Source organism: Nematolebias whitei, chromosome 19 (genome assembly GCF_014905685.2).
Source record: "Nematolebias whitei isolate Nwh7 chromosome 19, NemWhi1, whole genome shotgun sequence".
In the NCBI taxonomy this organism is placed as follows: Eukaryota; Metazoa; Chordata; class Actinopteri; order Cyprinodontiformes; family Rivulidae; genus Nematolebias; species Nematolebias whitei.
This window is the reverse complement of record NC_056516.1, coordinates 7,016,228-7,027,731: the sequence shown is the minus strand read 5'-3', so window position 1 is coordinate 7,027,731 and position 11,504 is coordinate 7,016,228. Positions and strand designations below refer to the sequence as shown.

General features: G+C 44.8%; 1 protein-coding gene across 1 annotated transcript in view; it reads right to left on the bottom strand.

Moving 5' to 3' along the window:
• LOC119426040 (interleukin enhancer-binding factor 2 homolog) overlaps positions 1-11,167 on the bottom strand; it is a 40,158-nt gene extending 28,991 nt beyond the window's left edge. The window contains exon 1 of the mRNA XM_037693598.1: positions 11,132-11,167. Within this exon, the coding sequence (XP_037549526.1) occupies positions 11,132-11,167 (36 nt within the window). The remainder of the gene's footprint in view (positions 1-11,131) is intronic.
• Between the last annotated feature and the right edge of the window lie 337 nt (positions 11,168-11,504).

Here is an 11,504-nt window from a genome sequence, read left to right as displayed (position 1 = left end):
TATATACAGTATATATATTTATATATATATATGTATGTGTGTGTATGTGTGGGTGCACATTTGTGTTTTTCAACATGACTCCTGTTCAACCAGGCAAAATACCTTTTAGGTCAGACATCCTCAGCAGAGGAGGCCTTTTCTTTGCTGAGGAGGCCGCGCACCTCGATTCTAACATGCATGTGTTAATCAGTGTTGCTTTACATGATAGTAAACATGTTATTTATTTATGTAACATTTAATGAATAATCCAAATGTTTATATATTATTATCGTCAACTCTCCCCTCCTGAGTCCAGATGAGAGCTGTCATCACCTCCAGTGTGTGTTCATATACTCACATCAACTTGAGTGTGGTTTTCCATCTGGGCTACCAGTTTGAACTGAACCACGTCGGATCCTTCACATCATTGACAAACAAACAACAACTTATATACAGGCATTTAAATCAAATCGACGAAGCTGAAATTTTAGAGAAAAAAGTAGTTAGTCAGCAAAAATTATCATTCATAGTGCAGAGAGAAAAAATGGGGGATGAAAAATGATTAGCTAAAAACTAAAAGTTAACAGTTTTAATCCGGCACCAGGATGGGTCTGGACAACCTGTCAAAAAATGTTTAATAAATACACAGAACAACTTTTATTTATTATCGTCTTTTTGGCACCAGATCTGAGAAAAAGTGTTTATTGAAACTCTTTAAATCCCTTTTGTGTTAAAAAAAAAAAAAAACTCTCCTCGGTAGCTAATTCTGGTACATATTTGGGCCCTGCTTACTTCCACTATCTTTCTATCTTCAGCTGTACAAAATCATAATCCAACAAAACATTTTACCCTCTTTTGATCATGAAAATAATCTTTATCTGTCCCTTTCTGCTTGTTCTAAAAAAACTATATGTCCCTGTTTTTAATAAATCCATATAATCACCTGCAAAAACTTTATCCAGCAAAAACGTTTAACTTTTTTTTTTTTTTTTACCATGAAATTAATCTCTATCTGTCCCTCTTTGCCTGTTCTAAAAAATTCTAATTATCCCTATGTTAACCATCCATATATTCTTCGTTCAGGTACCTCTTCTAGACATTTCTAGGGAGTGTGGTTTTATTCAATTCAATTCAAAAATACTTTATTAATCCCAGAGGGAAATTATTTGTTGTAACTCGTTATCTTCATTAAGAGATGTTATAGATGCTGATGGCTGTAGGCAGGAAGAATCTCTTGTAAAGGTCCATCCCACAGTGGATCCTAAGAAACTGGCTGCAGATGCCGGCCAATCCATCCACCCAGACTCGGCTGGCCTCTCGGTTCCCCTCTGGCTGTAGGACCGCCCAAACGCTGGGCAGAACTCCTCCCAGAGCGATGGCCGCTGCTCTCAGCAGTCTGCTGAGCTCCTCGTAGCTGTGGACAGCCAGCTGTAGGTGCTGAAAGATGATCCTGTCCTTCCGCTGTCATGAGCCGTGTTTCCTGCTAGTTCTAGGATCTCAGTGGTCAGGCACTCGAGCACAGCCAGCAGGTAGATGAGAATGCATCCACAGAACATCCTTTTCAACTCACTTGAGATTTGGGGCTGTAGTTGAGATATTATTTGAGTTTTTGTGATGTTAATCAGCTACTGTTGGTTGTAGAAAACTGCCTTGTTGCCATGTGTTCTGTGAAATCCCTTTAAATAAGTTGCAGGATAATAGAAGAGTCGGTACAATGAATAAAAGCCAGAGACTGCTCTGCTAGAAATAATAGTGTCATTTATTAATCTGCCACAGATAACAGCCAAACAATGTACATTCAGTACAACACAAAGTAATGATGCATAATGCTCCTCACCGTGACACTTAGATCGAAGAGCTGTACGATCCTGATAAGAGCAGACATCAAAACAGCTGGGCGTTGCGATCGGAAACCCCAGCAGACTCTGTCTTTACTCTGAGTGTTACATATTTTATACCTTGAAACTCCTGAATCGCGTGCGAGCAGCAAAACATGTTTACCGGTTTACCAAGATAGTTGTGCTCCAGAACAATAACTCACAAAAACATTTGCAGAACCAAGGCTGTGGTATGCAAGCCTGATGGAGAAAAACATGCTTTGCAGGAAACTCTGGGTGTTGTATCTGAAAAAACGGGCCAAGTTTCACAGTCAGAACACACAGAGGTTTAACACTGCATTCCTCTTGAGTATATCTCTTCTGCAGCACAAGTTCCTAGTTAATTACAAATAAGTTAAGTATAAATTGACAAAAAAGCATAAAAATAATTATCATATCACCATGGTTACGCATCATAACAAATGTCCAAATCTAAAAAAGTTTCAGTAAAAATCCTTCCAGCTGCACAGCATCCGATACGAGAGGAAGCAATCATCCAAAAAATTGTGATTTACATCCAGAAAAAGAGGAATTAAAGTTTCCAAAAGCAAATTCTCAAAATGAAAGTAACAGAGCTACTCCAACATGCAGCCACCTTGAGCGGCGCAATTCTAGAACTTTTGACAGAAAATTGACAGACTTTCTAGCCAGCTTGTAACATAAGGTAAGCAGAGACCTGTTATATCGAACTTTAATGTTTAACTTTAATGTTTATCGAACTTTTATATTTAACTTTTTATATTTAACTTTAATGCAGCTGCTTTATGTGTACTGACGTGTAAGGAAAACATGAAACGGTGCTTTAAAGCTTTCCTACGTGATGTGGCAAGCTGAATAAACTATTTCTTGACAGATATTGAATTATCAGAGAGATTCTCTTAAGAGTTTGCTGGCCCAGTTTAACCCAGTCAGAACTGGGTCATAATTTCATTATAATCCCGTCTCTGAGCAGATCAAAACATAAGACCAGTCTAAATAGGAAATATCTTAACTGATGATAGTCAAATCTATATGCCACTAAAAAAGAAAGATGTCCCTTCAATCAGGCCACTTCTGTTGTGTCTTGAAGACATCAAAGCCTGGATGTCTTTAAACTTCTTAAATTTAAATGAAAAGAAAACAGAAGTGATAGTGTTTGGTCCTAGTGGCTCTTGTGAACCTTGCCCTGTTGATCTGGGTCCTCTGGCATTACATGGAAAGAAAACTGTTTCTAACTTGGGTTTTAAAATGGACAGTGATTTTAAATTAGATTCCCAGATTGGAGCGGTGGTCAAGACCAGTTTTTATCACCTCAGACAGCTGGCTAAGGTAAAGTCCATCCTCACAAAACAGCAGCTGGAAACAGTAATCCATGCCTTCGTCAACTCTCGGCTGGATTACTGTAACACTCTTTACCTTGGAGTCAGCCAGTCCTCCCTCAGACATCTCCAGTTGGTCCAAAATGCTGCTGCTCAGCTTCTAACTGGAGTTCAAATGAGGGAACACATCACCCCCACTCTGGCTTCACTTCACTGGCTGCCTGTTCATTTTAAGATTCTCATATTTGTTTTTAAAAGTTTAAATGGTCTTGCTCCATCCTACCTCTCTGAACTGCTTCACCCATACTCTCCTGCTTGGTGCCTCAGATCAGCCGATCAGCTGCTCCTGGAGGTGCCGAGGTCCAAACGGAGGCTCAGAGGAGACAGAGCTTTTTCTACTGCTCCAAGACTGTGGAACAATCTCCTTCTTCTCATCAGACGAGCCCCTTCACTGTCCAGTTTTAAAACTCTTAACACATTTTTACTCCCTGGCTTTTGGCACAGACTGAATTTTGCTCGGCACTGTTTGTATTAACCTTAATGTTTTAACAACTGTTTTATTTATTTTTTTGTTCCAACATCCTTCTTTGGTCTAGATGAGGAATCCTGAATATCACCAAAAAGTGGATCGCTGGCAATCTTCACCTGCCTTTCTACAAACTGAACAATGTCACTGAAGGTGGCTCTCCTTTTAAACTTCTCCTGTAGATCACACACAGCATTTCTCCATCTGTCTCGCAGCTTAAAAGGCAATTTTTTGATGATTGTTTGCATATTTGCAGGAACATCCAACTCATGCATACATCCATTGTTTTCCATCACATTACAGCATTCCCTGAGCAAAAAACTGAATGCTTGTAAAGCCTTTACATCTTCTGACTTTAATGCCAGCTATGATAAAACTTTATTCATGTATGCAGCCATTATCTTCAGTGAACAACCAAAATGTTCTTGAAGCAAATATTTGGCTTTGGCATATCCAGACTCATTAGGCATGTGAACACAGCTTCTTACTAGATCTCGTGGCTGACCTCTAGTGTACTGCTCCAAGAAGTACAAACAGTCTTTGACACTATGCGCCTTTGTTTCAATGCTGTGTTCAAATGCTGTCATGAATGTTTTGAATTGCAGTGGATCACCATCAAATATTGGTATGTCCTGTTTTGGTAGCAAAAACAAAGATTGATGATTTACAAGCAAACTTGTAATTTCATTCTGCCTTTCCAATACAGTTAAGAGTTGCTTATTTTTATCATCTGACAATGGATGTGTATGTTGTGATGATTGTGCCTGTAGCTGATGAATCATTTGATTTGTTGGAACTTCAACTTGTGTCGTCTTTATTTTCACCTGGTCAGTCAATGTGTCTGGAACTTGCATCTGCACCTTTGTGTTTTTAGGTCATGCACCCAAATCAGAACAGGACTGGAAGGTTGGAATATTATCATGACATTCAGGTCCAGCAGGTGTAGGTACAAATGTTTCTGCATCAACATTCAGCATTTGAGATTTTCTGTGTTCATGCTCAAAATATGAATTCATGCCATCAGACTGAATCTGTGCAACACTGGTTACTTGAGAACAGACAGAACCCTGGAACACAATAACTTTAGCCACTGAAGCTGTAATTTCAGTCTCTAAATCCAATTCTTCCTTCTTTTTCCTTAGCTGCTCCTCCTGCTCTTCTAAAGCATGATTTTGTTTCAACAGTTTCTGTCGTGTCTTTAATGCAGCCACATTTGCTACTGCTTTAACACGCGCTGAAGATGTAAGAAGACAGAGAGGACTTACTTCTTGTTGACTGACTTCCTCTAGGGTGCTGTCAACATTGGAAACACTGTCACTTGGCTTAACATCATCCTCAGCATCAGCATTTGCATCACACTTTAAATGTTGAGAAACGTTGGTTACGTACTGTAACCCCAGATTCTGAGTATAGGCGTAGCCCTTTAAGAGCTGTCGCTTAGTGGGTTTATCCCGTCATGTGAAGCATTGCACTGAAAAATTTAGTCCACGCCCACCTGCTGTGTGGGCCCCACCCGGTCCGTATAAATTACGTTAAGAGCGGGTAATCGGCTCCCAAATAGCTTTTTCTTCAGCCATTTAGGAGCCAGTGAGGCCCGACGCTTAAAGGGCTACGCCTATATTCATAGAATCTGGGGTTACAGTATGTAACCAATGTTCTATTTCGTATAGGCTTCACCCTTTAAGAGCTGTCGCTTAGTGGGTTAAGGGCGAAGCAGATGTGGTCCTCACCTCACTGGGTCCATTCGAACACTGTACGAAGCGGAGCTTGCCCAAAAAACGTCTTGTCACTCAGCTCTCCATGTGCGTAATTACACGTTGTGTAATTATGCGTACCATGCACACACATGCTGTGTAGTTATGCATTCTGAGTGCACGAACGCCCCGGAAACTTTCAACGGGGAGAGGAAGATGCTGAAAAAGGGCCATGAACCAACCGATTCACGGCTGAACAGTATGAACAGATTAACAACAAGTAAACTGATTATTAATCAAATGAACTGATTGGTAACAATAGTCATGAACTGATTAGTGACAATAGAACCAAAATAACAGTCACAACTTGTGACTGATAACATCTCACACTATAATGCCTCAAACTTGTCCTAAATGCCGACAAAACCAAGGGGATGCTTTTTTCAAATAGGAAGTTGGTCCCAGCAGTTCTTCCTCCGATTTTATCCTCAAATGGTGTCCCCATTGAGTTTGTTGATTCCTATAAATATTTGGGTATCTTGGTCGACTCACATCTCTCTTTTAAGCTCCATGTGGAAAACTTGGTAAAGAAACTGAAAGTTAAACTGGGTTTCTTTTTCAGAAACAGATCTTGTCTAACCCTGAATGCTAGAAAACGCCTTGTATCTGTGATCTTCCTTCCCTCCATTGATTCCGGTGACATTATTTACATGAACGCTCCTACAAGAACCCTGCAGATGTTGGATGCTGTCTATCATGGTGCACTAAGATTCATAACTGGCTGTGATTATCGTACCCACCACTGCACCCTGTATTCACTGGTTAACTGGACATCATTAACTTCACGCAGACTCTCTCACTGGCACATTTTCATCTTTAGATCACTTCTTGGTCTGCTGCCTTCATACATCTCCTCCTACATGTCTCTGCGTGAGTGCAGCTACGGAGTGCGCTCTCAGGACATTATTACCTGCAAAGTTCCCTCAATGAGGACTGAACTAGGCAAAAGGGCCTTCTCCTACTCTGCTCCTGTTTCCTGGAATATCTTACAAAAATATTTGAAGCTCTTGACCTTGACCTCTCTAAGTGGCTTTAAGAATCTGTTGGACTCCTGGCAGGGACCAATGCAGACATGTTCCTGTTTTTAGTTTTCTACATTCGCCTTAGAATCTAGCTGTTTTTTGTTGTTGTTACCTTTTCCTTTTAGCCATCTTATTTGTAAAAAAAAAAAAGAAAAACAAAACAAAAAAACACGTCAGTATGACTTTTTATAATTGTTTATTGTTGTTGCTGTTGTCCATTGTTGTCCTCTTTCTTTGTTGAAACCAGGTCTCTCTTGTAAACGAGTCCTCGAGGCTCAATGGGATTTACCTGTCTAATTAAAGGTTGATTGATAATGCATGCAGTCAGATGTGAGTTTAAACGGGGTTCCATGAAACAACAATATTCATTCTGTTAAAACACTAAGTACGGAATGTGTCATGGAACGAGCCGTCACATCACGTAAATAGAAACGAATAAATGAGCAGGGTGTTGACCATGCGGCCGCAGTGCAAATATCCTGCATTGTCATACCATTATGCAAAGCAGTTGAAGATGCGATACCTCTGGTCGAGTGTGCCCTGAAGTTGACAGGAGGCTCTAAATCTGATGCTCTGTAGGCTTCAGAAATGGCCTTACACAGCCAGTGTGACAAGCGCTGGGTGGATAACGGGCGGCCTGCAGATGCATCTCTATAATGCACAAACAAATGCTGAGTTTGACGCATTGCAGCTATGTAATATGTCAACGCCCGCACAGGACAGAGAAGATGGAAAGATACTTCTTCTTCTGATTTGTGTGTGTGTGTGGGGGGGGGACCCCTCCAACGATATCGTTCTTGATTTAAAAAAGCTTGTAATGTTTTTAGGCATAAAAGCTGGATTTGGTCTTAGATCAGCAGAGCTGCCGTCAGCCTGAATTCTGAGACATGACGGAGCGACAGAGAGGGCAGATAAATCACTCACCCTTTTAGCGGATGTTAAAGCCAGCAGCAGGGCTGTTTTAAAAGACAAGAATTTAATTGGAACCTGATCCAGAGGCTCAAATGGAGCTTTAATCGGGGCTCGCAGGACCAGCGTTAAATCCCACTGTGGAACAAGTGGGTGTGAAACAGGCCTGCGTCTCTGTACACCTTTTAAAAAACGTTTCATCAGCGGATGATTAAAAGCTGTTCTGTCCCCAAAACCTTTGTGACAGGAAGATATGGCTGCAGCGTACATTTTAATTGTGCTGAATGCCAAATTTCTGTCCATCAGCTGCTGCAGAAAAGACAGCACATCGCCTAGTGGACATGAGGTGGCCTCTACACCTTTCTCTGTACACAAGCGTCGAAAAGCTGTCCACTTTGATGTGTACAGCGCTGTGGTGGATGCAGCACGTGAATCCTAGATTGTGCGCACTACATCTTGCGGGAGACCCATCCTCTCTAATTGGATCTGCTCAGCGGCCAGACCCACAGGTGCTGGCCTATTTCTGGGTAACTCCTGATCATTCCTCCCACCTGGAGGAGAGCGTCCTCCCTCCACGGCAGTTTCCACGAGCGCCTCGATAACAGGCGTCGTAGAACTGGGAACCATGGTGCGTTCACGTGCTCGGAGCTACCAGGAGAGCTGTCAATCCCTCCTCCTGAACTCGGTTCAGAAACCGTAATATCAGAGGAGGTGGGGGAAACGTGTAAAGAAGCGTTTTGGGCCATGGGTTGTGAGCAAACGCGTCCACCCCCAGCAGTGGTTCATGTCGTGGGCTCAGTGAAAACCATAGTTGACACTACGCGTTTTCTTGTGTCGCAAACAGGTCCACAGCTGCTTTGCCAAATTTCTGCCACATCTGGGCCATCAGATCTGGATAGAGGGTCCAGTCCCTGTGACGCGGACCGCACCTGGACATCACATCTGCCCCTTTGTTTAGAACACCGGGGATGTACACTGCTCTGATGGAGAACAGATTTTGGTGTGCCCAACACAGTAGTTTTCTTGCAATGTGTAACATTTTGGGCTGAGCGTACACCCCCCTGCCGGTTTATGTAAGCAGCAGTAACCTTGTTGTCTGTGTGAATCAAAAGCGTGTTGATTCTGTGGCACAGGAGCAAAGTGTTGGATCACATTCAGAACCGTGCGACACTCCAGAACATTTATATGAGCTGTTGTGTGATGAGGCCACAGCGCCCTTACAGCTCGAGTTAGGCATGTCCCCCCCCCCCCCCACAACCTGACAATGACCCATCTGTGAAGACTGACACGTGTGACGTGGGTCTGCTGACGGGGACTCCCTCCGACAGAACCAGTGTGTTTTCCCAGTGTCGGAGGTCTGTTCTCACGGAGGAACAGTGATCATCCATCTCTTTTACTTTACCAGATCCACGCGCAGACGAGCAAACCATCTCTGGCGGCGTCTCATGTGTAGTGAACCCAGCAGGGCCACTGTGTGAGCTGGCGACATTGTTCCTAACAGCTTCATGATGGAAATAGCTGTTACTACTCTGCCCGGTCTTACATGGTGCAGCTGGACTCTTAGAGCTTCGATTCTCGTCTGTGATAAACGAGCCCTCATGGTGGTCGAGTTTAGCTCCACTCCCAGATAAACAATTGTCTGGGTCGGGAGAATCAAGCTTTTTCCCAATTTATGGCGAAGCCCAGATTTAACAGGTGTGATGTCAACACCTGAGCCTGTATCGCTGCTTCCCGTCTGGAGTGTGACAGCAGCAACAGGTTGTCTAGGTAAAACAAAACTCTCATTTATGCTGCTCTGTGTAACGGTTGCAGGGCCGTCTCCACACACTTTGAGAACGTACGTACGAGGTGCGAGGGAATACCCGAACTGCAGCCTGTTTTACTGGTACTGCATCACTTGAAAGGAGAAGCTCAGAAATTTTCTGTGTTTTGGGATGATCGGTATGTGGAAGTAGGCATCTTTCAGATCGATGGAAACAAACCAGTCGTTTCTCTGGATGTTGTCCAACAGTTGTCTGGTTGTCAACATGTGAAACGGTCTGTCCATGATCGCCTTGTTGAAAACTGACAGGTCCAAAATCGGTCTCATTCCTCTGGTCCGTTTTGGAACCAGGAAGTAACGTGAGTAAAAACCTGTGTTTTCCTCTCCGTCGGGAACCCTGGCGATCACCTATTTTACCAGAAGTTCTTGGACTTCTGCGTTTAGGGATGAGACCTGGTCTGGTGATGACAGGACCATCTCTATAACTCCTCCGAACGGAAGGGGTCGGGCTGCAAATTGCAGCGTGTAACCCCTGCTTAACAGCCTGGTCATCCATCTGCCTGGCGAGCATGTTCGCAGACACTCCGCATAACGTTCGTGGAGTGGGTGCGCGTTTAGGTGATGCGTCATGTTTTTATGGATGTCAGCCAGTCTACCGCTGCGACCGCCGTCATGTGCTGCGGAAGTGTGTTCCGCGTGACCCAAGGAGAGGCATCCTCGAAAGGGCTCTGAGCGCACCTCTGTGCTTCGCTCGGACTGCGGGTCCACATTCAAGTCTATGTGGACCGGCGTGTGTTGAGGAGAGGCGTGTGAAAACTGTTGGCGCCGCAGGAGCGCGCGTTTGACATCACTACGGTGAGACGCGCGTCGTTCCTGCCGAGAGCGAGGTCCTTTACTGGGCTCGCTCTGCGGTCTCACATTTATGCTGACATGAGCGGGCGAGCGCTGAGAAGCGGTTAGCGCGCCTTCATCAACGCTGTGCTGTTTGAGTGAAGGCTATAAGTGCCGCGGAAGCACGCGTTGCTTTGGTGGGGCGTGCGCCGCTCCTGCTGAGAGCGAGGTTCGTCACCGGGCTCGTTCTGCGGTCTTACATTTATGCTGTCGTGAGCGGGCGAGCGCTGAGAAGCGGTGAGCGCGCCTTCATCAATGCCATGCCGTTTGAGTGAAGGCTGCAAGCGCCGCAGAAGAAAGCGTTTGCTTCAGTGAGGCACGTGCCGCGCTTGCTGAGAGCGAGGTCTCTCACCGGACCCATTCTGCGGTCTCACATTTATGCTGATGCGAGCTGGTGAACGCTGGGGAGCTGTGTGCGCGCCTTCATCAACACAGCGCCATTTGGGTGAAGGCTGCTCGCGTCGCGAGAGTGCGCGTTTGACACCGCTTCGATAAGGAGTGTGCAGCTCGGGCTGAAAACAAGTTATTCCACTGAACTCGTTCTGCAGACCACATTCGCTTACGACTGTTGTGTCATGAGAGCGTCTCGTCTTGTTTTGGAGCAACGGTGATTCTGAAACCCCTTTTTTTTAAAGGCCACTGGCTCGTTTTGTGTGGAGGATGTGTGAATGAGCCGCTGTGAGGTCATCCGAGCTGACAGACTGGCTAAAAAACAGACACTTTCATCATTAAATTATGTTTTATTCCAAAAACTTGTGTCATCTTTACACACATCCTCCGCAAACGGTGGAACGACTTGAACATGGTCCCGAACAGCGCGTTCGTCGTTGATGGGGGCCCTCCAACAAAAAAACTTTCTGTAGCTCCTCCGAGAGGGAGGTGGAGTGACGGGCCAGGTGGACCTCTGGAAAGCCTAGTCCTCCAGCTGCCATGCGAGACCGGCAGACAACAAAAGAGGCGCACAGGTTGAGGATGACGTAAGCTGCCTTGCAGAGGGAGCGCTACGTCTCGTCCAGCCTAGCCAGCAGCGTAACGTATTGTTTGCTGCGGCCGCCTGGAACGCACACTGGTGAGCTCGGTTGGAGAGCGACGTCACCGTCTGGTTATGCTTACCCGGAGGCGCAGGACGCTGGTGTCCAACCTGGACATCTTTGCTCCGAAAGCTTCCGCCAGGCTCGGCTCCAGGGGGGCACCGAGGGAATTTCCGCTAGGTGAAACCCTCCACTCTGGAGATGGGCGCGAATGTGGGAACCGGCGCCCTTATTCTACCAGGAACCGGCTGCGGCCTCGTCCCAGTAGGACGTTGTATTATGAAATTCTTTATCAAAAGGGCTCGTGAACGGTCGGCACAGATATTCAGACAAATAGGGAAAAATAAAACACAGAGGCTGTTACTGCTAGGAATAATAAGTGTCATTTATTAACCTGCCACAGAAAATAGCCAAGCAAGAACATGTACACTCGTACACTCTTAACACACAGAATG